The sequence below is a fragment of the Gastrolobium bilobum genome, unplaced genomic scaffold (genome assembly GCF_033153095.1).
Source record: "Gastrolobium bilobum isolate Gb01-03AN ecotype WA unplaced genomic scaffold, APGP_CSIRO_Gbil_v1 utg18685, whole genome shotgun sequence".
Classification (NCBI taxonomy): domain Eukaryota; kingdom Viridiplantae; phylum Streptophyta; class Magnoliopsida; order Fabales; family Fabaceae; genus Gastrolobium; species Gastrolobium bilobum.
In genome coordinates, this window is record NW_026898737.1 from 547,258 (window position 1) to 574,092 (window position 26,835).

At 36.0% G+C, this 26,835-nt stretch overlaps 3 protein-coding genes across 3 annotated transcripts; 1 reads left to right on the forward strand and 2 right to left on the reverse strand.

Moving 5' to 3' along the window:
* Window positions 1-1,963: 1,963 nt before the first annotated feature.
* Window positions 1,964-11,779, forward strand: LOC133283669 (bark storage protein A-like). Its single transcript, XM_061480564.1, has 6 exons — window positions 1,964-2,034; window positions 2,162-2,448; window positions 2,543-2,610; window positions 2,728-2,883; window positions 3,381-3,632; window positions 11,423-11,779. The coding sequence occupies exons 2-6, from the start codon at window positions 2,223-2,225 to the stop codon at window positions 11,777-11,779; spliced, it is 1,059 nt and encodes a 352-aa protein (XP_061336548.1). The 5' UTR covers window positions 1,964-2,034; window positions 2,162-2,222.
* A 619-nt stretch (window positions 11,780-12,398) lies between these two features.
* On the reverse strand, window positions 12,399-15,014 carry LOC133283660 (protein NRT1/ PTR FAMILY 1.2-like). The gene is made up of 4 exons (XM_061480554.1): window positions 14,930-15,014; window positions 14,503-14,720; window positions 13,412-13,953; window positions 12,399-13,260 (listed from the first exon to the last, which is right to left on the reverse strand). Exons 1-4 carry the CDS (start codon window positions 15,012-15,014, stop codon window positions 12,399-12,401), a joined length of 1,707 nt encoding a protein of 568 aa, XP_061336538.1.
* A 5,361-nt stretch (window positions 15,015-20,375) lies between these two features.
* On the reverse strand, window positions 20,376-22,203 carry LOC133283667 (cytochrome c oxidase assembly protein COX19-like). Its single transcript, XM_061480561.1, is given in 6 exon segments — window positions 20,376-20,826; window positions 21,521-21,558; window positions 21,561-21,620; window positions 21,770-21,793; window positions 21,795-21,859; window positions 22,104-22,203. Coding segments are annotated over 6 exon segments (297 nt in total). The 5' UTR covers window positions 22,117-22,203; the 3' UTR covers window positions 20,376-20,729.
* Window positions 22,204-26,835: the final 4,632 nt, after the last annotated feature.

The following is a 26,835-nucleotide window of genomic DNA, read 5'->3' on the forward strand; positions in this document are numbered from 1 at the left end:
TGGTTACAAAAGGGCTTTGCCTTCGCAGGTTCGAAGCGGGTTTTCCATGCCAAGCTAATTTAACCAATAATTTTTCTATCGAGGGAATATTCCATGCTTTGCTTGCATGTATATAATGACTTTTTCTTTAGCCATACACTGTAGTAGTATCCAATTTATGTCTCAAATATTGGTTTGTATAAAGAGTTCAAAAGTGGTTAAATGCTATTAGAAGGATAGAATATGTGTGAGTTTACTTCATGTCCCTTCTCATCTCTTTCCTTTAACAACCAACATAACATGCCTTGGTTTTATCAAAATCACATTCAAGTATGTTCCCCAACTTGGATCTCATTCTCCTTACCCTTCTCCATGCCTCATTCGTTTTCCTTGTGCTTCTCATTGTTATCTTCCTAGTCTTCATGGCTCTCTTAGTTGCATTCTCCCTAGCACTCTTGTCAGTTTTCCTATTGGATTTGCAACATTTTTCTTCAGTCCTTTATGAGTATTTCAAAATGGTAAAGGATGATATTAAATTGGGTATAGTTCTTATTCTCCTTTCCCTAATCAATCAAGCTGTTGAGTTTCTCTTGGTTTCAAAACCCTTGCATAAGCACAAGGTTGATGAATTCGGATTGAAGGCACAAAAATTGTACACAAGTACTCCTATTCATGTCTTCAAGACTATACAATAAGAACAAGTGATCACAATCTCCAGTTCCACGTGCGCCACGCCACGGTCATTCTCAATTATCAAGATTCAAATTCTAGATCATGCCACCGTGTCTCCAATTCTGCAATTCCAATTACATACTGTAAGTTAAAAACATGACATTGAGAACCTGGTTACAAGAGGATGATACTCACGATCTTAGTCCCAATTTGGTTTACTTAATTTGCAACACTGGCACACGTGGGGAGCGCCTATTGTCTAAAGAGTAGGGCTTAAGAAATAGACATGAAATTTCTTTAGACTTTTTAAAATTTATTTAGAGCCAACTTTTTACATGCTTGGTGTACAAATGCTCAATGCAATCCCCCCCTCCCCTCCCTTGTATAAACTTCTTATTGGTGAGAATTTATTTTATTTTATTTTATTTTATTTTAGTATTTTTGGGTGATTTCCTTAAAGCTTGACAAACCGGTTTTTAAAAATGTATACCACTAGTGGGGTCGAACCCTTCTCACGGGTTGATATTTTATCACTAGGCTATATTGGGTTAAATTACATCATTTATTCAAAAATCAAAAATAAAAAAATAAAATAAATCACTAGACTATAATGGGAAATAATTTTCTTATGTAGTAGAAAAATAATTATCTTATGTTATGGAAACAAGATTGCAAGTGAGACCCATAAGTAAGAGGAGAGAGAAAAAAAAAAGTGGGACCCACCATCTTTTGTGCGTGTAGGAAATTCAATTATCTAATGCAAAATGAGATAAATATAACATTTTAAAATATTGATTGTATAATTTTGAATATAAAATATAAATTTATATATATGATCTTCGGATAATTTTGAATATAAAATATAAATTTATATACATGATCTTCGGATCATATAATTAAACCAGTAATTCATTGATTAAAACAATAATCCACTGACACAGTACCTCAATCACTGACCGATTCAAATTTAATAAGATTGCTATAATCTATAGGATAATAAACTAGTGATTGAAAAGAAGGACGACAAAGTAAAGTTTGGAGAAATTTGCAATTAGTTGATAGATAGCAGAAGATAAGGTAAAAAAAGAAGAAAAATGACTTTGATATAATTATAAAAATAGAAAAATATTTGTCTCATATGTTGAAAATAATTATCTTACGTTATATGTTCATGGAATTTTATGGCAACTTTTTTTTTTTTTTTTTTAAAAAGTGACACCCGTGAGAATAATATAACATTCCTGTGTAGTCTCTTTTTTCTCTTTGCTAACCAGCAGCTTCTTTGCTCTGTCCTCTTTCCTCAAACCAAATTGATCTTAGTTGAAGCTAAATATGGATCTAATGGGATTCAAATCGAACTATGGGCCAAGGATAATAAATTAGGTAAAGGCCTTTTGCCCAGGTTTAATTATTACTTTATTTTAATTTTCTTGGTTCATTTTTTTTTTTTTTAATTTAAATACTAATTGTTTTATATTTTGGACTCGGTTTTGTTTTAATAATATTAAAGACCAATCCTTAGGTAGAAAGCAGTTCTTCCATCATCTCGATCCGGTTCTTGTTTGGGAAACATGGCTGGCACGAGAGTTATGTTCATCATGTTTCTTTTGGCATTCATATGGGTTATTAATGCACAACATGCCAATGGAGCTTTAACATCAGAATTGGTAAGAGAAATTGAGAAAGTCAACAAACAAGGACCCTATCTTGGTTTAGTAATACCAAACACTTTTGAGTTGAACCCTCTGCTTCAGTCACCGAACTACACTTGTAGCAACAAGACCATAGATTTTGCTGGTAATCATTTTAATTAATAAAACTAAACCTTTTGAGATAAACAAGATATTGTTCTCTATTTATTTATCTTTTTTTTATAATGTTAATTATGAAGGAAAGAGATTTCGCTTTGGAGCTATTGGTGATAAGCCTGTTATATTGGTCATGACTGGATTAGGCATGGTATGGTTGTGTCTTAACGTATCTGTTTAATTTCCTCATTTTATTTTTATTATATGAACGTTAATAGCATATTATCTGAATGTAACATATGCTTTGCACTTGAATACACTTGTGAAGATAAATGCAGCAATAACTACTCAGCTTCTTTTGAGCTTTTTCAAATTAATAGGAGTTGTGCATTATGGCACTGCTGGGGGTGTAAACCCTTACCTAAATTTTGGAGATGTAGTTATTCCTCAATATTGGGCACATTTTGGTCTTTGGAGCTGGCAGGTATTGAATTTTCTGCCTTTATATCCTAAGAGCCTGTTTGGATCCTCTTAATTTTAAATTAGAAGCTACTTATAAGCTAAAGCTAAAAATAAGAGCTTAAAAAAAGAAGCCAAAAGCTGTTTGGTAATTACATAGAAAATTTAGCTTAAAAATTACTTAAAAGCACATGTTTCAAGAAAATTATTTCTCTCTCTATCTTTATAACTCTTCATTTAAAAAAAACACACAATTCAAGAAGAACAGATAAGAGCTTAAAAAAAAGCTCCTCCTAAGAGCTTTTAGTTTTCAGCTTTTTTCTTCATTATAAAATAAAGAGCTTTTCATTATAAGAACTTTTCCCAAAATTTGTTTGGGCTAACTTATGCTTATAAGTAGCTATAGCTTTAAAAAGAGAGAATCCAACGGTGACTCAGTTTAGTTTGATAGAAGTAATAGAACTCTATCATGTAAATCTTAAACTGATAAAAAATCAATGAAATTTGGATGTTAAAATGCAGCGGTATGGGCAAGGGCCTAAGGATGAGTTACCCCTAGAAGCCGATGGAGATTACACCAGGGAAATAGGGTACTTAAACTTTGCAAACTATACCACAAATATCAGTGATGGTATCTCATATGACAATTTGCTTAACAATATCTGGTACCAACCGGAGGAAATTTTTCTTGTTGATGGCACTCCTGAACAAAGGCAACATGCATTTTGGGTACCAATTGATTCCCTATACTTCCAAATATCTCAAAAGCTTGAGGTGAGTGGTTAAATCGAAGCAATCTCTCTCCTTTCGCACTCACATTTGAGATTCATTATGAGAAAATGTGTCAGGTATCTCAAAAACTTTTTTCTTTTCAAGGTGCAATGACATTGATCGAATTGTAGAATACATAGCTAATTATAATGTGGTGCAATATGGTTTGGCTAAAGGTAAATGTATGGGAAGATACTCGCATATGATGCTCACTCTGAATATTTCCTTTGAAATCATACCTTGGGGAACTGCTATGTTCCACTTAATAGCACCTGCACCGCTTTGTGATGACAAAATTTACATGTTGCACAGTTACTTAATTTCAGTCGTAGTTTGTTATACCAGTGGTTATAGCTAGTTGCTCCTGTAACTCTCATAGCATCAGGGTCAAGTATGTATATAGAAATAGCTGGCCCCTTGTGTATCTTCATTCATTCGGTCATAATTCAGATTCATCCACAGAAAATAAGATTCATGTTATGGTATAAGAGCTCACTCTGAGCTGTACTACTGCTGCACACATTTCCTCGTCAAACATCAATCATTGAATCCAGTCCCAAATTACATGAATATAGACTATCGTTGAGATATATAGTCCCACATTGGTTGTATGTGCAATTAATGTGGAGTTTATAAGGTCTTGGGCACTCCCACCCTTTGAGCTAGCTTTTGGGGTGATGTATCATAAGGTTCTTAACATGGTATCAGAGCCTCGAGTCCTGGGTTCGATCCTCGCCGCCTCCACTTTCTTTCTTATGGAATTTCTTTAGCACAGGTAGGCTGGGTTTGTTGTATCATCCACTCTTCAAGCCCAATGGACTCTTGTGTGAGGGGGCGTGTTGAGATATAGGCTCTTGTGCGAGGGGGCGTGTTGAGATATATAGTCCCACATTGGTTGTATGAGCAACTAATGTGGAGTTTATAAGGCCTTGGACACTCCCACCCTTTGAGCTAGCTTTTAGGGTGGTGTATACATACTAAAGAAAGTGGGAGGCGGTGAGATTTCGAATACTCTAATACCATGTAAAGAACCTTGGGATACACCACCCCAAAAGCTAGCTCAAAGGGTGGGAGTGCCCAAAGCCTTATAAACTCCACATATAACCAATGTGGAACTATATATCTCAACAACTATGATGCACCGACATTTCAAAAAACATGAATATAGACTCCACATCAGTTGCCCATACAATCAATGTGAGACTATATATCTCAACACGCCCCCTCACACGAGAGCCATTGGGCTTGAAGAGTGGACAATGCAACAGGCCCAGTCTACCTGTGCTAAGAAACTCCATAAGAGAAAGTGGGGGACGACGAGGCTTTGACCATGTAAAGAACCAATTCAACCCAAAAGCTTAAGCTGTTGGGTGAGGCTACATTAATGATTTTAAATATCTCAACACGCTCCTCCACATAAGAGCCCACTGAGCTTGAAGAGTGGACAACATACAAGCTCACCTACATGTGGAAATTCCACTACAAAGAAAGTGGGAGGCGGTGAGATTTCGAACGCTCTGATACCATGTAAAGAACCTTGGGATACATCACCCCAAAAGCTAGCTCAAAGGGTGGGAGTGCCCAAAGACTTATAAACTCCACATATAACCAATGTGGAACTATATATCTCAACAACTATGATGCACCGACATTTCAAAAAACATGAATATAGACAAATTACATGAATCCAGTCCCGTGTCAGTGTCGGTGCAACATAGAATATAGATCCCAAAGAACCCTTCTGGTCCATATCATTTGCATCCTAATGAGAATCCGGCTTTCATTTTCGCATCACCACCTTTCACAGGGCCAAACTATCACTTGTGGTCTAGAGTTATGAGGATGCCATTGCTGTCAAAAAAATATGCTTAGATTTGTCTACTAGATAATACCTGCACCAAGAGTGATGGTTCTAATTTACCCTTTTTGGGAGTGATTCAATACAATGATCCTCTTTTTGATCAATCATTCAGTCTCACAAGTCACAACAAATAGCACAAAGTATACAATGAACTGACATAGATTCAGATTCTTGGAATAACCTGAAAGAAGTATTTAGACAAGGTTATATGTTTAGAATTTCAAATTTACAAGAACTTTTTGCATTTTGACAATGATATGACAGGGATTCTCAATGGGGGGCACCCTGGGGCTTGGAAGGTATATTCCTTTTGGAATATACCTAAAGGGAGGTTATGGTAGTTAGCTTTCTGTTATACCATTAGTACTCTGTTGTAAAGTTTGTTAGGAGGTTTTTCAGTTGCAGGAAGTGTAGGAGAGAAGCCTAACCCCTGCTATATAGAGGATCGTACTGGTATAAAAGGCATATTTTGGCAAATAGCCTGTAACTGAGGCTCTGCCCTGTGTGAGGGAGTTCTCCATTGTAAGAGCTCAGCTCTTGTGACTCTTTCCCAGTAACAAAGAATCTTTCTCTTGCAAGTTCTTCTTCTCTCACCCTCGAAGCCCCATTTCCCTTATTGTTAAGCTCCACCTTGATCCAGATCCGTATCCAACAAGGAAATCTGTCTATTACTAGTTATTTTACCGAATTGAAGATTTTGTGCGATGAATTGGACAATTTTAGGCTTGTCTTGACCTGTGCTTGTGCTATTACATGTGCATGTGGTGGATATGCCACTACGAGAACCTACAGGAGAAATTACTGTGTTATCAGATTTTTTAAGGGATTAAATGAGGAATTTTTTCGTGTGATGTCGCATATTAGGTTAATATAATCACTGCCTTCAATAAATAGAATATGGTTTATCTAAGGAGCAGCATGACTTGTATAGATTGGTAACTCATGCATTCCCCAACAGTCAACAGTCAGCACCTTAGTCATAACCAATGTAGCTAGCCCAGTCTGTAACAATTTTTCTTCTCTTTCTCTTGATAATTCAGATCTATGGCACCTCAGACTGAGCCACTAATAGATTGAATAAATTGCATTCACAACACCTTTTCATTCCAAACGTGCAAAAAGAACCTTATGATGTGTGTCATATGCAAAACAGAAGAAATTGCCATACTTCCCAAACCTGCATGTTGATGATATGATCCATGTGGATATATCAATCCATGGACACAGGTACTTTCTTACCATAGTAGAAGAATTTTCCCAGTTCACATGAATTTTTCTAATAAAGGGTAAACATGAAAGGCAGAAGCATCTTCTAACTTTTATTGCTCAGATTGAACCCCAGTACAATACCAAACTTAAGACACACAGAAGTATAATGACTTAGAATTCTCAATACATGCGTCTTAAGATAAAAAGGGGATCATACATCCGATCACCTGTGTTGGATCTCTAGAGCAAAATGCTATTCTGGAGAGAAAGCACCAATATATCCTAAATGTGGCAAGGGCACTTCTATTTCAAGCCAACCTTTCCAAAATTTTCTGTTCTTATGCCATTTCTCTTTCTGTCCACTTAATTAACTGTATTCCAACAAACATTCCCTATAACAAATCTCCTTTTGAAATCTTAAATGTTAAATATCATAGATACAAGAGGAAATAATAGTAATCCTTGTTGTATTAAACTACACAACATTGGTGCTATTATATAGCAAACCAATTGAAGAATACAAAGAGACACACTCAATGTGGGACTTCTACACTATTAACACTAACACTCTTAACACTCCCCCTCAAGCTGTAGCATATAGATCATATGCTACAAGATTGATACATAAATAATACTCCCATTAGGAACCAAAAACAACAATGCTACAACAACGAAATGAAATGACTAAGTACAACAAATCAACTGGAATGACCATCAGTCTGAAGAGCTGATAAAGAGACAGTGCTGGAATGGACATCAGAGCATGGATGGTGCCGAAATTATCATCGGCAAAGACAACTGAGCTGACCAGGACATCAGCATCAAGATCCCTCTCAGACATTTCATTTAACAGTTGGTGAGCAGCCGTGGTTTCCCCTTGACTATGCTACAAGCTTATTACAAGAAAGACCAAGTAACATAACATCAAAATAAATCTCCTAAATGAGAAACCAAAAATCAACAATGTGCTAAAAATGGCGTAGAAATGAACATCAACATGGAAGATGCCAGAATGATCATCGGCAAAGACAATTGTGCTGGAATGACCATCAGCAACATGGACAGTGCTCCCCCTCAAGAGGAACTTCTAAACAGTGCCGGAATTATCATCGGCAAAGACAATTGTGCTGGAATGACCATCAGCAACATGGACAGTGCTCCCCCTCAAGAGGAACTTCTAAACAGTGCCGGAATTATCATCGGCAAAGACAATTGTGCTGGAATGACCATCAGCAACATGGACAGTGCTCCCCCTTAAGAGGAACTTCTAAACAGTGCCGGAATTAACATTGGCAAAGACAATTGTGCTGGAATGACCATCAGCAACATGGACAGTGCTCCCCCTCAAGAGGAACTTCGGTGTCGGAATTAACATCAGCGGAGACAACATCAGCAACTTGGACAGTGCTCCCCCTCAAGATGGATGATGAATAGTATAAATACTCCATCCTGGTTTCCCATCTGCATTCTTACCTAGCCATCATCAACTCAATCAATCCTCATTTAACAATATAGCAACTGCTATCTCTCCATTTGTTCCTCAATCCTCTAGAAAGTCACAAAGTAGTACAAAAACCACCGACACCAAGCTACATACTTGATTACCACTTTTTGCTGTTTGCTTCAAATCCATTCTATGACTCCATAGGTATTAAATATCCTCTTTCTTTCAGTCTTTCACATCACAAACTTTCTGCTTCTTAGAAACACTTCAGTCTTTCTATCTCATTCTCTGTTGAACTAACCTCCTTTTCCCAAGCTGCCAAATTGGATTGCTGGAATCAGGCCATGCAGGCTGAGATCCAAGCACTAGGAACAATCATACTTGGACTATTACTAACTTATCTGTAGGGAAGACCCCAATAGGATCCAAATAGATGTACAAGATCATATACAACTGGTCGAATAGGTTCATTGAAAGGTATGAAGATTAGTTGCTAAGGCTTATACACAAACCAAGGGGGTGAATTATTTTGACACCTTTTCTCTTGTTGCCAAGATGACAACAGTGAGATTGATCATCTCCATTGCAGCTGCCAACAACTGGATCTATTAGCCGTTTGATGTGAACAATGCATTCCTTCTTGGAGAGCTTCATAAAGAAAAATACATGGATGACCATGACCCCCTCGATCTTGCTTGCTTACACATTGACCATGAGACCTTGTGGTGGTCATCATGGCTAAAACTCGGTCGTATTTGAGTGGCAGACTTGAGCTTTAGGTGGAGGAACCCTCAGAAGATGAGTGATGAGAAATTCCATGGTGGGAACTTCTTGGCTAGTCAGAATCTGGTACCAGACATGTCCAAAGGGAATCCATGGAGTGCAAAACCCATACCATGTATAAGTTCTCTAGATTGTATGACATATCTTCATGGTTATCCGCTTGCTAAACAATTTTGAACCCCTTTATTGTAGCCAGTGCCTGAGTAACAAAATTGGTCATGTCGTGATCTGGTTATCTAAGAGAGGCCAATTTCTTGGTGGAGTCCTACAAACCTTGGAATATAATTAGCAAATAAATTTTGAACCTTTTTTGAGTTCACTGATTTTCTATTGAGTTCACTTAATTTCCTTTCCAACCTTTTTTCCTAAGCTTAATTATGATAGTAAGATTAAGATTTACACTTACGTTTTCATGATAGTTCTTATGTAACACAGAAGCAGGCAAAAATTGCACGAAGAAAATAGTTTACATACAAGGGAAGTTCTAGAGAAACTACGTATGTATAGATTTTATGCTAGAATGGGAAATTAGAAATCTAGATGTTACTCTTTATGGAATATCCAGTAAGTAGAACCCAAGTTCTGTTGCATCAATGATAATGAACCTAGTAGCTCCACTCCAAATCCATAATTGATATTCATGACCTTTTCTATTGATATATTTACCTGTTAAGAGTGTTAGTGTTAATAGTGTAGAAGTCCCACATTAAGTGTGTCTCTTTGTATTCTTCAATTGGTTTGCTATATAATAGCACCAATGTTGTGTTAGTGTTAATAGTGTAGAAGTCCCACATTGAGTGTGTCTCTTTGTATTCTTCAATTGGTTTGTTATATAATAGCACCAATGTTGTGTAGTTTAATATAACAAGGATTACTATCATTTCCTCTTGTATCTATGATATTTTAACATGGTATCTCGAGCCTAACAAGAGGAATCTTAATCCGTTTAACTTAGTTCTATTTTCCATAATTTCAATATGGTTATAGAGAGATATCACCCTCCTTGAGGGATTCCCGTTGCTATTTCTTTTTCGGGTTTTTCTTAGTATGCTCTGTGACAGCAGCTTAGACTGATCTGTCACATCAGAAAAGAATGATCCTTGGGAAGTTGTTGGGTTGACCACCGTTGTCGTTGACCGACCACCATTGACCGCGTCGTCCACCGTTGACAGCCGTCTCCGGTGACTTTTCCGGTGACTTTTCCGATGACTTTTCGGCGACTTTTTCGGCGATCCACCACCGTCTCCGACGACCCACCGCCGTCTCCGGCGACTTTTCCGATTCCGCGAAGCTTTGTTTTTCTTTAATCTTCTTTCTTCCCAAGATGGAGTATTTATACTATTCATCATCCATCTTGAGGGGGAGCACTGTCCAAGTTGCTGATGTTGTCTCCGCTGATGTTAATTCTGACACCGAAGTTCCTCTTGAGGGGGAGCACTGTCCATGTTGCTGATGGTCATTCCAGCACAATTGTCTTTGCCGATGATAATTTCGGCACTGTTTAGAAGTTCCTTTTAAGGGGGAGCACTGTCCATGTTGCTGATGGTCATTCCAGCACAATTGTCTTTGCCGATGATAATTCCGGCACTGTTTAGAAGTTCCTCTTGAGGGGGAGCACTGTCCATGTTGCTGATGGTCATTCCAACACAATTGTCTTTGCCGATGATAATTCCGGCACTGTTTAGAAGTTCCTCTTGAGGGGGAGCACTGTCCATGTTGCTGATGATCATTCAAACACAATTGTCTTTGCCGATGATAATTCCGGCACTGTTTAGAAGTTCCTCTTGAGGGGGAGCACCGTCCATGTTGCTGATGGTCATTCCAGCACAATTGTCTTTGCCGATGATCATTCAGGCATCTTCCATGTTGATGTTCATTTCGACGCCATTTTTAGCACATTGTTGATTTATTTTGATGTTATGTTACTTGGTCTTTCTTGCAATAAGCTTGTAGCATAGTCAAGGGGAAACCACGGCTGCTCACCAACTGTTAAATGAAATGTCTGAGAGGGATCTTGATGCTGATGTCCTGGTCAGCTCAGTTGTCTTTGCCGATGATAATTCCGGCACCATCCATGCTCTGATGTCCATTCCAGCACTGTCTCTTTATCAGCTCTTCAGACTGATGGTGATTCCAGTTGATTTGTTGTACTTAGTCATTTCATTTCGTTGATGTAGCATTGTTGTTTTTGGTTCCTAATGGGAGTATTATTTATGTATCAAGGTTGTAGCATATGATCTATATGCTACAGCTTGAGGGGGAGTGTTAAGAGTGTTAGTGTTAATAGTGTAGAAGTCCCACATTGAGTGTGTCTCTTTGTATTCTTCAATTGGTTTGCTATATAATAGCACCACTGTTGTGTAGTTTAATATAACAAGGATTACTATCATTTCCTCTTGTATCTATGATATTTAACATTACCAAACTTCTTTTTGGTTAATTTTTTATTTAGTTCATTAACCACTTTATTGATCCACATGCACATTGGTTAATCAGGATATAAAACTGGAGAAGTGCATAAATTCAACCACATGTTTGTTGAACACTCCAAAGGTAGTCCGTGTCCAGAGAGGAGCAAGTGCAAGTATTTTCTTGTCGAATGAGGCCTACAAAACCTTCATACACAATAATTTCAACGTAGACCTTGTGGACATGGAAAGTGCGTCTGTGGCATTAATATGCCTACAACAAAGGGTGCCTTTCATTGCAATTAGGGCTGTCTCTGGTAGCAGGTCTGCTCTGCCATTTAAATTTGATGCAAGCACATTTCTTAACCTTGCTTCAACTAATTCAGTCACGGTAGTTGTTGAATTTATCAGGCTATTATCTCTCTCTTTGAAGTGGTCCATGTAATATTCTCTTAATAATTGGAGTCACTATTACTATCTCCACTGCAGCATTGTATGATATTCTCTAAACATCCCTCGTAATTTACCCCATCCCAGATAGCTGGATGATTATTCAGTGTTCACTACAGCATTGTACATGCTTTTCGTGCTGAATTTGTTTATTTGAGAATCCATGAGAAGTTGTTGTTTGATGGTATTATTTTGGTGTATCACTTTTTTTTGTGTATAACTGGAATTAAATTATAGCATTAATTTAGATATTGCTTATTGGTGTTCTTGCTTGACTACGGGAACTTTTCCTTATTCTTTCTCTGGAAAATATTCTTTCCAATTTTTGACAAAATTTGGCTACTCAAATACCTTGGTTCAAAAAATATAAATCTGATGCTCTTGAAGGCATTCGAGGTAGAACCAAAAGATGTTTGATATTTTCTAAGAATTTGACCCAACAGCCTAAATTATGATAGTAAGACCTAAAAATAAAAAATAACATTACATTTAATACCAAACTAATTCAGATCAGTTGTCAATGAATCCAAATAAAAAGCAAGAAAATATTAATGGAAAAATATACTACCAATCTTGTGAGGCAAAAATATATCACATTTTCAAAGGATCCCTTACTAATGTCTTTCATCTTGACCTTCATTTTCTTCTCCCTTACAAGGTCCATATGCCTTACTACAGTAAAGGAAATACAGGAGATTGGCCAACATCAATCCAAAAATAAGCCAGTAATAGTAATCATAATGACCCTTGTTTATGTTGCTTGAAACCCAACTGACCTTTCCCTCTCCTTTGGTAACTTTGTCAACAACACTCATAAGTAAACTAGCTATTAGATTTGCACCTGACATCCCTAACCCAGAAAGAGTGGATCCTATGCTAGACATTGATTGAGGCAGCTCACAGATAAAGAACTCATTTTGCCCAACTGCATTGAAAGCTTCAGCAAAACCATCAAGGACTTGCCGTGGCAATAGCCACAGCACTGACATGTTCACAACCCCCTCTGGATACTCTGAGAAGCCTTCCTCTATTGCCATTTTCCTCCTGATACCCTCTACAACTGCCAGTGATGCTGTTGATAAACAAACTGCAAAAAGTCCAATTCCCATTTTCTGCTTTACTCTAAGACGATAATGTAGACCTGCTATTTTGGATGTAGAGGGGATTACAACACGATCATAGAGGACAATCCAAACTGCTGTAGAGATAATCATAAATGTCCCCATGGAAGCTGCAGGAATTTCAAAGTGTGAAGTAATGTGGCGATCCATGGAGGATGCCTCCAACACAGAAAAAGAACCCTGACTCAAATTCACAGACATTATCATTCCTGTAATCCAAATTGGGATAATCTTGATTAGTGCTTTGAGTGCTTCCACTTCGTCCACTGTGCAAAGATTCCATGGGTTTTCAGCTCTTCCATTTTGGGTAAGGTCTTGTACAGAATTTTTAATAAGGCAGGCTTTGTTTAGAAACCTTCCAATCAGAAGAAATAGGACACCAAAGCCAAATCAGTGATCACATATATCAGCACTTGCAAAAAAGTCTCAGATACTGAATTGATTTATCACAATCGGTTAAGTATATGACAAAAAAAATGACACTTGAGTAGTTCATAATTTAGTACCTTAATTTATCACTTGGCATAAGCATAGTTGATTCCTTTTCACAATAGTACATGTCATTGGAGACATGTAGTGGTAAGCTAAGGTGTCTGTTCCTGTAAGAGGCTATAACAACTCGAGCACACCCACTGATCACATTGCCTTTAGCTTCCAGTTTGACATATAGTGAAGAGGCTAAAAAGAAAGATACCATTGACATGAACATGAGGACTACAGGTACTCCAAATCCCACCTTCCACCCAAAATTTTCTTGAATATACACCAAATTGGTCATTCCAATTAGGATTGCCACAGCAGTTAAAGCATAGCTCCAGTTGAAGTAGCTCTCTATGACTCCTACATCTTTGTCCTTCCTGTCTAATTGGTCTATGCCAAAGGCCAAGGAAGAAGCCCTTACACCTCCAGCTCCAATGGACATGAGGCCAAGAGAAGAATATAAGAATGCAAGTTGAGTTGTTGTTGGAGAGCTGCACCTCTTTGTAAATTGGTCACAAGAAGGACTTAGTTCTGGAATCATAGCTGTTAGCCAAAAAAGTAGTGTTCCCTGTAATAACACATAATAAATAAGTAACTAGAAAACCTTGATCCCCAAATACAAAATCAATGTTTCTTTCTTTTTCTTTTTCTTTTTTGGTGGACAAAATCAATGTTTCTCATTTATACGTTTCTATGCAAAATTATTACATTATCTTGGAGCACTATGATTGTATTCACTCTATTTACATTTTGATATTATAGAGTTAATCAATGATAAAGCCTACTATTACTTAAAATTTTTTTTTTTCTAAAAAATAAAGCTGAAATAAACATGTAACCTTAAAGCATTAAATATAAGTGAAGTAAAAAAAAAAATATAAATGAAGTAACTACAACTTTAAGGAGCACTTCAATAAATAGAATAACTACACTTATGTCCTACAATCTTAAGGGCCATTTTTATAGTAGGTATGACTTGATGGGCCGTATATTCCAGCCACATGAATGGTTTGTATTATTTACCAAAAAGATAAAAAAAAAAAAAAAAATTCAGGTGGATAAGATATATTAAGCACGTAAATTTTTAAGAAAAATTGGTAGTTAATTTAGCACTTACGAGGAAACTAACAACAGATCCAAAAGCAATCGTAGGGTATCGACCCGCATAGGAATCAGCAATAAAAGCACCAACAACAGGCGTGAAATTTGTAGCCGCTGACCAGAAGAGGATTACATTGGTGGCTTCAGCAGCCTCCATACCATAATCTCTTGTCAAATACAAAATCATATTTGGCAATATCCCAAAACTTGCCATTTTCTCAAATGCCTGGTTTGCTGCCAAAGGGATGGTCCATTACATTACATAAACGACACAATATAATAATATAGAAAATGATCAGTTTACAAAAATTTTTTTACAAATTACACTAAGTATGACCGGTCATACTTAGTGTAGTCTGTAAGAGTTTGTAAACAAAAAGTTTGTAAATATAACATTCTCCTAATAATATATATAAAGTTTGTAATAAAATGAGTTGGCGTACCTATGATGAATGGCAAGGTCCTGAAGCCACCCTTGCGGTTCGTAATGCTTATTAGAGGCTCTTTCTCTTTCACTATTTTTTCCATTTATGAACAAACAAATGGAAAACGGAGCTGAAGTAAGTTCTCACTGCTGAGACTCTGTGAGTGTATGTAGTACACATGGGTTGGCACTGGAGAGTTTGTTTTCATTATATATACAAAATTGTGTATGACTCGAGAGGAACGTGGAGGCAATTTTAAATTAAGAAAGGAAAGATTCGTTAATATAATATTTGGGAGCATTCCTTATTCACAGCAATGTCCGAATGTTAGTCTTACAATAATACATGTAAAATATATTTATGTATGATGTATCAAAGACCAAAAAAGGTATAGGATGTGATAAGATTGTTAATAAGGTGGTATGTGAGCATCAAGTGGAGCACGTACGTAGTTACCTATTTGTTAATGGGATAACAACATTAATGTTTTCAATTGATAGGTATGTGTATAGGAAATAGCATAAGGAAATTAGGGTGTGTTTGGTTGGAGGATTATGATAGATGGGTATTTGAGAAGTGGGATTATTGGGTGCCCTTGTTTGGTTTAAACGTTTTGAATATATGCCTACCTAAATCATTATGCCACCGAAACAATTTGCATGTCTATCTAATTAAGAAAGCTGGCCAAATATTCCCTCTTAATATGTGGTATTGCATCTTAGCTACCTAAATGGTCACATTGGGCAAGAATGAGATGACGAGCGTACCCTCCAAATAGCGCGCGAAAGTGAAGAAGCGCCAGAAGGGAATGCGCTTGAGAACAAAGGAGTCGTAGTTGCAGCTGATGACGAAGCTGACAAAACATTAAGCGCTCCAAACAACGTAGTTGCAGCGGAGGAGGAGGATAATGATGCTCCAAACGATCCCCCTAACCCAAACCCTGTCGTTGCAGAAGTTGTTCCCTCAAACGTCGTCGTTGAAGAAGACGTTCCCCCGAACAACGTTGTCGCTGATGACGATCCACTAAACGGCGTCGTTGAAGCTGAGGATGCTGCTCCAAACAACGTCGTTGCGGAAGTTGGTCCTCCAAACAGTGGTGTTGAAGAAGACGTTCCCCCGAACGACGTTATCGCAGAGGACAATAATCATACTTGGATGTCATCAGGATCCAAAACGATAATTTTTTAAACCTGAAATGTATTTAATGACTTTGTCTGATAATGAAAGATTATTGATGTACACGGAACGATTATGCCATCAAATATGTATTCATAAATAATTGTCCGAAGTGTGCCCCCAACTTGTAGTTTTTGTATTTAATATTCGTTACTGAATGCAGTGTGTGTTTTTGTTTATAATTTTTAAAAACAGGGTTATTTTCATAATAGCATTTTTTTTCCTATCTATATTTTATCTACAGCCAAACATAGACTTTATAAAAGTTACCTAATTTTTTCAGTCAAATTTTTTTCAACCAAACAACTTTTTTTATATTTTCCTACCAAACTCATTTTCCAACAATTTTTCTATGCATATCATTTTTTTATTATTCATAAAATTTCTCCTGAACCAAACGTCCTGTTAAAGACAAACACTGAGCGTCAATTTGTACTAGGGACTGCCCTTGCAAATTCAGGGGAATTTGATTTTAGTTTCTTTAGTTTTCCCTGATTCTTCTTGTCTTGATTTTATGTTCTTAGGCCCACTATTTCAGTGCTTTCATTGCCTCCCTCAAGTTGTGATAAAAGGTACTTATAATTATGGACAAAAACCCTGTGAACATCAAAGAAAAGGTGATGATTAGGATTTAGGAATATGTACTATTATATGTTGGACAATATCTCACCGAACTATACAAACAATATCTCAGAGCTGCAAACACCATATGGTGAGACGCCTTTAGATAGGAACCTCCCTGAGCATCCTAAGTAGTGCTTCTTCTCAGGCAAAAAAATTATTATTTTTTTTTTAATAAAAAAAATTAAGAATAACTAGTCGTTTTGAAATTAATTACGAAAATATAACAGTTAAACACGTCCCATAGGGGCGTAACCGGTTGGAGAGTGACACGCCCAATGTTGGGCGTGATCGAGGAGAGAGACATGCCCAATGTTGGGCGTGTTTAACCAGGTGCTGCCACGTAAAACTTTAGAAGTCCATAACTTTTGACTCGGGTATCCGAATTAGGTAAAAAAAAATTTGAATCCACATAACTTTTCGAGATCTACGTAATGACACCTCATTTGGCATATTTTGTCTCTCACAAAAAAAATTAAATTTACAATAATGATACCATAAGAACGTTTAAACACAAATTAATGGACAGAAAACCACTGTTATGATTAGAAACATTCATAATAAAGATCCTTATGATTATGGTAAGTTATGATAAGGTTAATTATGTATGTTATTGAGATATATATTAAAATTTTGAATGAAGAATTTTATGAAATTTATAATTAATAAAAGTTAACATCTGTCGGTGACAGAATATCGAATAATTTATATTAAAAATTTAAGTGAGTGCTTTTCGTTTTATTTTGATTTTTAAGTTTTTGTTCATGATTATAAAAATGTTAGATTATTTTTAGTAATAATTATAAGGTAACAAAGTCATGTCATTTTTAATAATTATGGTATCATTGTTGTAAATTTAAATTTTTTTGTGAGAGACAAAATAGGTCAAATTAGGTGTCATTACGTAGATCTCAAAAAGTTATGTGGATTCAAAAAAAAAATTACCTAATTCAGATACCCGAGTCAAAAGTTATGGACTTCCAAAGTTTTACGGTCAAATTATTGACTTTTGTGACACGTGGCAGCACCTTGTGAAACACACCCAACATTGGGCGTGTCTCTCCTCGGTCATGCCCAACATTGGGCGTGTCTCTCTCCTCGGTCACGCCCAACATTGGGCGTGTCTCTCTCCAACTTGGTCACGCCCAACATTGGGCGTGTCTCTCTCCAACTGGTCACGCCCCTATGGGGAGTGTTTGACTGTTATATTTTCGTAATTAATTTCAAAACAACTACTTATTCGTAATTTTTTATTAAAAAAACAATAAATTAATTTTTTTGCCCTTCTTCTCATGTATTGAGAGGATTATAATAATTTAACATATGTGAGGCTCTTCCATAGATGAAAATGATTGTTACTTACTATAAATCTTGGTCTCCGGAGCTTTAAACGTTTCTAGAGACACAAAAGAAAGACGAAGTAAGTTAATTTCAGACTTACAGTGCAAAACTCCAAGACAATAGACTTTTATATACAGAATTGCAGATCTTACGAAAATTAAAGCAATTTACTCATATTGCACAAAATAAAAATAATGGATGGAAGAAAGTATATGAAGTCCAGCCATAAATGTTGGATTAAGATATAAAAATTTAAATGTTGAATTAAGGTATAAAAATACATCAATAGAGTAATGGGGAAGAGACAGGAATTTTACCTCAACTATGGCTGATAACCTTTTTGAGAGCTTTGGGTTAAAATAGCTGGACCAGATTTGTGTCAACAGCAGATTCAACCACTCACTGTGTTCCAATGGTGTGACGCGCTGTATGTACAGTAGTTGAAGTCAACTTCATAAAGCTCATCGAAAATGCAAAAGGGTGAAAAGGAATGAAAAAGGTACCGAGGTGTTGAGTATGATCCGATTCCATTTCTTAGAAATACAACAAAATCTTATGCCGTACAAATCGAGAAAAAAAAAATTAGTATACAAAAAATGAAAATTAATTCATAGCAACTTGTTTATAAAAGGAAACAAAAATAATAATAAACACATGAACGAAGAAAAAAAAATGTAGGCAAGAACCACACACCATGAAATACGACAAAATCTTCTGCCTTACAAAATGAAAAAAAGAGAATTAGTATACAAAAAACAGAACATGAATTCATAGCAATAACCCCTACACACAGAAATGAAGAAAGAAACCGTGGCACGTTTACAGAAGAAGGACCTTCCATTAAAATATGAAACGAATCGGAGAAAGCCAAAGAAAACAAAAAATAATACCAACACAACAACCCCTACAAACAGAAATGAAGAAAGAAATCGTAGGCAAGAAAAATGACGACGAACAGCAGCAAGAAAATCGCATAGAATGATATGGAATCTAGAAAAAAAAAAGAACACGAAGAACAGGAGAAAGAAGAAGGATGTGATTTTGCAATTCATAGAACAATGAGAAGGCTTCAATATTTTGTTAAATGTTTAACAATTCCAATGAAAAAAGTAGGTGAACATTAATTGAGTGGTCAGCTTTTCAAATTTAAATTTTGAACTCCAAATTTAAAATTTGAGAATGAGATGAGCTGTGCGCCAATAAAAATGAGAACAAATCTGCACCATTGAATTGAGATAGCAAATCGTGTCCATCGATTTTGAGTCCAGATTATAATATCTTTTATATTTTTTTTATTCCCTAAATCACCGGAGAAGGAAAGTTTTTAGATTTGTGTAGTGTGAAAGCAAACCTGAAATTGAAGGAGGAACATACACGTGGTAGAAGTTTCCCAAGAATAGGTTTCTGTTCGAATATAAGATGTGCTTAATATATATATCAAATATTATTCCTTTTACAGGATAAAGGAGTGTCACTGTCATTGCAAAGTATATTAACGTTAAAGTAATAAAGAGAAAGAGAGGAAGCTTACGAGTAGTTGAGTAGTTGATGTTGCAGATTCAAATGGGTAGCCATGGAAGGAGAAAGAGTAAGAAAAAAACAGCCATCTTGGAACTGATAAATGCTGGAGATGTAGCGGTGTCATCGAGGCACAGAAAGAGATAGATACTAATTTATAAATAATTCAGCAACTTCATTACAAATGGAAGAAAAGCCAAAAGTTTAAAATTATATTTTGTTGTACATTTCTCTTAGGATTTAGCTCCTGCTAGCTTAGTTTTTGCAACATTGTAATGACAGAATACATACTGCAAATATGAAAACCATTAAAAAGAGAGACAGACAGACAGAGAGATTGTATGAAGAATTGAAGATGTACAAACACTAAACTTCAACTCCACGGAGGTTCTTCTTATATTACCCGCAAAGCCAAATCCAAGACCATTGGGGTTAAACACTGCTCTGCATGAGACTTGAGACTCTATTTGAGGAGCTAGAGCAGATATATAATCACACTCCATCCTTACAGAGATCAACTAATAAGTCAGATGGTAATAAAATTGCATTACTCCATTATTGTACAGAACAACTACACAAGATTGTCCCAAGACTCACTTTAATTGAACTAGATACAGGTTTTGCAATTATTGAGACTCAGCGGGTAGTAAACAACCTTCGAGAATTAATTAAAAATAAATAAATCATTGTCCCTTTAAACGACATTTCATATTCGATCTAAATCGCGCACAGAATTCGACTTTTAAGACCAAATATTCATCTGATAAGAGATTTGTTCATAAACACATATTAATATGTCTTTACGGCACAGAAGAAATTACAAATGATTCTCGAACTGATATTGAAAAAACTGTAGTGAACTTGGAATTCCCAAAAATGTTCCTCAGCTTTGCTTTTTGCCCACTAGATTAAGGAAAAAGAGCCGTGAACAAAATGCCTCTTTGCAATAGTAATCCACTTCCATGTAAGTATAACCACATGACTGGTTGAGGGAATGAGACAAACTCTGTCCATCATTTTTTGTTCACCGACATACCGTTGACACCATTCCATGGTTAGACATCTTGCTTATCAAATGAATTGAATAACAACGGGAAAACGACATTACCAAAAGTTAACCTCAAAAGTAATATACATTCTTAATTCTTTGGGTTCAATGGTCTCAATTATCAATCCTGTCGGTAATTTTCTCTCCAGGAGTTTCTACATTACTTCCCTTAAAACCAAGTTCTGCCAAGTCTTGCTTTGCCATCAAGTTCCTGCAAGATACCAATTATTATAGTTCATGGACAACCAGTTATAACAAAACTCTAGTCAAAACAAACCAAAGAACCATATGTACCAAAAATAATAACAACATCAGTAATATATCAATATTTTACAATGAATAATAAGAAAACGGATCAAGATATCCACTTAAAAATGCCAACTTCTCCACATCAAATTTCATCGTGAGAATTATTTTGGATTACATGTCCCGCTTGTTATACTCTTCATCATTTACTGATGACTCACGTTGTCTCTCTAATCTATTTCAAAAAGTCAGGCTCATGCTAAACCACCACCTCTTCGAGACCTCAGCTCTAGGACTGTAAACTATATAAATCCTATATTCATATACTGACTCTATTACATTTTCTAGTGGAACTTTTGCCCGTGTGAGGCCTTGGTGTCGGTTGGCTGTGGCTCTTTGTTGATTTACAAGTGCTTGTATTGTTAAGAAATGAGCATATTTCAAGGGAGATTCTATCGAAATCTTGACAAAAACTCCTTTGAAATATAAGACTTCTGAAATTAGTACTAATGACTTGTCAGGCTATGTTAGCTAGTCATGGTTGCTTACTTACCAAATTACACTAAAAATAATAAAAACAATACGGCAACAGTAAAACAAATCTGCATTAAAAACTCCTAGATAATTACGATGCGTATAATACAGTGAAACCAACTTACTTTTCCATACGACAAAGCAGGTATTTTTTTGAGAATTCTCCCTGCATTTTTCAGACTGGTGTCCAGCAGTCTTTAGACAATTGAGATATTCTTTCTTATCCTGAACACAAGGCCAATACAAGAATCAAGGTACAACTGAAAAACTCAGAATTATTGAGAATTAATAATTAATTAATAAAAATACCCAATAAATCCAAAATCAACTACTAAGATTGTGTTGTAAATTGCTCATTTCCCTATATATAATACCAGATCACATAAATGCATGCGGTCCCAATGGGAATATTCCTTTTTCGGGGGGCACTGGACGGAGCCCCCTATTGCCACCAAATGCACCTCCTATATCACACACAGAGGAATTCAATTGAGTTTCAAAGCAACCATAGGCCAAAAAAGAGCGTAAACACTTTTTTGAATCCAGAACAAGTCATTGATCTTAGAAACACAAGTATAAGCGAAAATATTTCAAACAAGTGAACAAAATTAACCTACAGAATCTAGAGTCTAGATCAATCCTTCAATCCTTTTCACGTAGAAATTTACACAAACGAAGGACGAAAAGGGCGGAGAAAGAAACAAATACCTGCCGCACTCATTTTTAGGGTTTCATGCGGAGCTTTGCATAATCAGAGAGAGAAGTTTGAACTTGAAGTGGAAATCAAACGAGAGAGACTTCGAGACTCCGGCCTAATTTTCCCATTAGGAACAAATTCCCAGAAATGGAAAGGAGAGTTATGATGGCTCTTGAGAGCTGCCCTAGTAGTCAAGAGATTAAAGGAGTAGTGTTCTCAATGGGGCCTTTTAAAGCGCCTGGTGTTGATGGTCTTCATAGCATATTTTTTCAAAGCCAATGGGATGTAGTGGAGAGCTCTGTTTGTAATTTCATTAAGGGAGTCTTCAATGATCCTAGTCGTATAGAAGAAGTGAATCAGACTCTTCTTTGCTTGATTCCTAAACTTGAGAATCCTCATACTTTCAAGGATTTTCGTCCGATTAGCTTGTGTAATGTTATTTATAAAACGGTAACAAAAATTGTTGCTAACCGTTTAAAATTGCAGATGGACAAGCTGGTGATGCCTAATCAGTGCAGTTTTATCAGAGGTAGACAAGGTACGGATAATGTCATAATTGCTCAAGAGCTAATCCATTCAATGAGGAAAAAGAGAGGATCTAAAGGTTGGATGGCGATCAAGGTTGATCTTGAGAAAGCATACGATAGGATCAGTTGGAATTTCCTTCAGGATACCCTATATGATGTAGGGCTTCCTGAAAATTTGATAAGACTAATTATGTTGTGTGTTTCATCTTGCACTATGAATGTTCTTTGGAATGGGGCTTGTACTAAAGAATTTCGGCCAACTAGAGGCTTAAGACAAGGAGATCCTCTTTCTCCTTATCTTTTTGTCCTCTGCATGGAAAGACTAGCCCATCTCATTTCTCAGGCAGTGGATCACAGGAGGTGGAAGCCAGTGAGGATTAAAAGGGGAGCTCCACAAATTTCCCACTTATTTTTTGCTGACGATCTCCTTTTGTTTGCAGAAGCTTCTCAGGAGCAAGTGTTAATAATTCAACAGGCCTTACATATATTTTGTGATTCATCTGGTCAAAAAGTCAATCATAGCAAGACTAGAGTTTTCTTTTCTCAGAATGTGGGTCATACTCAAGCAAACTATCTTAGTGGGCTTCTTGGTTTTTCTTTGACTGCGGATCTTGGAAGATACTTGGGAATTCCTTTGCATCATAAGCGAGTGGGTCGGTCATCTTTCTCTTATGTTTTGGATCGAATGAATTCTAGAATTGCTGCTTGGAATCATGCCAGTCTATCTCTAGCAGGTCGTGTTACATTATCTAAAGCAGTGTTATTAGCAATCCCATCATATCCAATGCAGGTGTGTTCATTACCGCAAGTCACCTGTGAAGAGATTGATAGGAAGATTCAAAATTTTGTTTGGGGTTCATCTCCACACTCTAGACGTTCTCATCTTGTGGCCTGGAAGCAGATTTGCATGGATAAAAAAAATGGAGGCCTTGGACTGCGGAGTATGAGGGAAATGAACTCAGCATTTATCATGAAGGTTGGGTTCAACCTCGTAGCTCATCCAGATGCCTTGTGGTCAAAGTTCTTACGTGCTAAGTACAATGTGGAGGCAGGCATGACACCAATTATTCATGCTCCAAACAACAGCTCCCAGCTTTGGAAGGGAATTACGCGTCATTGGAATATTATAATGGATCATAGTCGGGTGCAGTTAGGCAATGGTCAGTCCACTATGTTCTGGCTTGATAGCTGGCTGCCCGATTGTGGTCCTTTGATCTCATATGCAGGTTCTCAGTTTTCTATTAGTGATACTCTTCAGAAGGTGGTGGACTACGTGGATGAATTGGGGCAATGGAAATGGAATTCTCTTCGACAATTGCTTCCAGATTCTGTGCTGCATCGATTTATGAATTTTCTTCCTCCTTCTAGTCAAGATGGCCAGGATCATTTAATTTGGAATGGAACGACATATGGCAAGTTTACTGTTAAGTCAGCATATGCAATATTAGCCATCAAAGATACTACAATCCAACAGTTTCCTTGGGAAAGTGTTTGGAGATGGCAGGGGCCAGAAAGAATTCGCTTTTTTCTTTGGTTAATGGCAGGGGAGAAGCTGATGACTAATGTTTGTAGACTCCGCCGCCATATGGCTCTTTCAGATCTGTGTCCTAGATGTAATCAGTCTAGTGAAACTATCCTTCATACTATTCGCGACTGTCCACAATCAAAGGAAGTATGGTGCATGATAATGCCTCATATAAATCAGCGTGAATTTTTCAACCTCAACCTGCACAATTGGATCATTTCTAATTTAGACAGCTCAAAGGATTGGGGGATGGGGTCGGACTGGCCTCTTTTATTTGGAATCTTAGCCTGGAAAATTTGGAAATGTAGGAATTCTTGGGTTTTTGAAGGTGATCGCCAGAATGCTTATTCACTTATCCGTTCAGCAATTGATTTCAGAGATAGTGTCGCTCTTGCAGCTAACCCTGTTTTTGGAGCGGGCAATCAACCAAGGAATCGAATAGAGAGATTGGTTGCTTGGTGTTGTCCTCCTGTGGATTGGGTTAAGCTTAATGTTGATGGTGCATGTGATGCTAATGGTACTAGGACTGGGTGTGGAGGAGCTTTTCGCAATGCCTCAGGAACTTGGATCGTCGGATTCTGCAAAAATTTAGGCTCAGGTACAGTTTTGCATGCTGAGTTATGGGCTTGCTTGGTTGGTTTGGAGCTAGCTTGGGATAGAGGTTTTAGGCAAGTTTGGCTCGAAGGAGATTCTCTTTCAGCTCAACAGCTCATTACAAATGGGTGCCACCATGATTACCCTGCGGCTAATTTGGTGAATCGTATTCGAAATTTGATGCAGCGAGATTGGCAGATTTATATGTCTCACATTCACCGTGAAGGAAATAGAGTAGCGGACTTTCTAGCCTCTTACTCTTATGGTTTCTCTTGGGTAATTCAGGAATTTGATTGTCCACCGTCAGGTTGTATTGATAGTCTGTATGGTGACACTATAGGTGTTCACTAGTCTAGGCTTTGTGCCTAGTTTCTTTTTGTTGTGTTTTTGTTTTAATTTCCTATTATTTCCAAAAAAAAAAAAAAGATCTGTTGTTTGTCATTAAACGAGATAACTTATCTTAAGAAGAGATACACACAGAAAAATAAAAATTATGGGAGAGAAAAAATGAGTGATTTTTTTAATTTAAAATTATCTCGCATAATTTTCTGTCATTTAAAATTTAAAATGACAAACACTTTTCCCATAAATAAATATTGATCGTGGGTACAGTTTATTTTAAATTACTGGCAAGAGTAACAGCAACATGTATTTTTTTTTTTTTTGAGTTAAAAAAATTAAAAAAATAAAATTATATGGTGAATATATAAAAATTTTAGCTTAAAATTTACTTAAAAATACATATTTTAAGAAAATTCTCTCTATCTCTATATTTCAAAAAAAAAAAAACACACAATTTAATAAAAGTTGATAATAGCTAGAGGAGCTTTTGACTTTTAATTTTTTATTTTCATTACACAGAAAGCAACTTTTTTTGCTTATAAGTAGTTTCTATCTTAAAAAAAAGTAAAAAAAAAATCAAACAAGCACTTAGAGTAATAAGCTTTATATTTACCACCATTTAACTTGGGCAATGCATTTCTCATGTTATTGGAGAAGAGGAGAGTTTCCTACACACTCAAATTCATAGAGGGGCCCACACATAAAAAAAAAAAAAACAAAAAAATTTATTGCACGCAAAACGAATTATCACTAACATGAGAAGAGAGGTCTCCTGCAACATGAGAATTCTTTTTCCGTTTAACTTATAACTCTTTTTAACTAATTGATTATTGTTTGATCAATTCGTAATCAACGGTAATTGAGTTTTCAATTTTTTAACCATTGATTTCAAATTAATTAATGATAACCAACCAAGTAGTAAAAGTGGTAAGCCTAAAATGATGATAAGTATAATTACTCCCTTCCTTAATGGAGAAGGTTATATTTATCATCATTTTAAGTTTACCACTCTTACTATCTATTGGCTACTGTTTGATCAATTTAAAATCAACGTCAGTTAATTTTTTTCATTTACAACTCTTACTACGAAACTAATCATCCCTCATTTTGATCAATTTAACAGTTATAATTTATTAAAAATTAATAATTAATTAATAAGTATACCCAATGAATTATAACAGTTAGATTGACAGAAATCAATGGTGATTTATTTAGTAATAAGAGTTGTAAATTTTTTTAATAATAAATATAAATATAATCTCTCCTTTTTTATATTCTCTCATTTCCACGAAAGAGGAGAAAAAGTAAAAAAAAAAAACATCAAAATATGATTGTTTAATGACATGTAAATATGTTCTTTAAAATAATATCAATTATTAATTATTGACAAGTACTAATACTTTCCTAAAAAGAAGTTTATAAAAAAACTCTTTGAAACATGGAAAAATAATTACACCGTTGTTGGGAGAGGAAAAGAACCGAAAAGATTTGTCTGTTAATTGTATAAATCTCTATTGTTTTGTTGGTTGAAATTAAGATGTCACGATGTGAAGAAAAGTAGTTAAAGTAAGTATAAAAATATAAATATAATATTCTATTTCAAAATACAAATAGGGGTTATAATTTCGAAAAATATTTTCTTATGTTATAAAAGAATTTTTTTTTTAACGATATTTCAATTTTTGTGTAGCATTTTCTTTTTGGGAAAAATATTTATTTTTTAAAGGATATAAGTTTATATCTTTTTAGATTCTA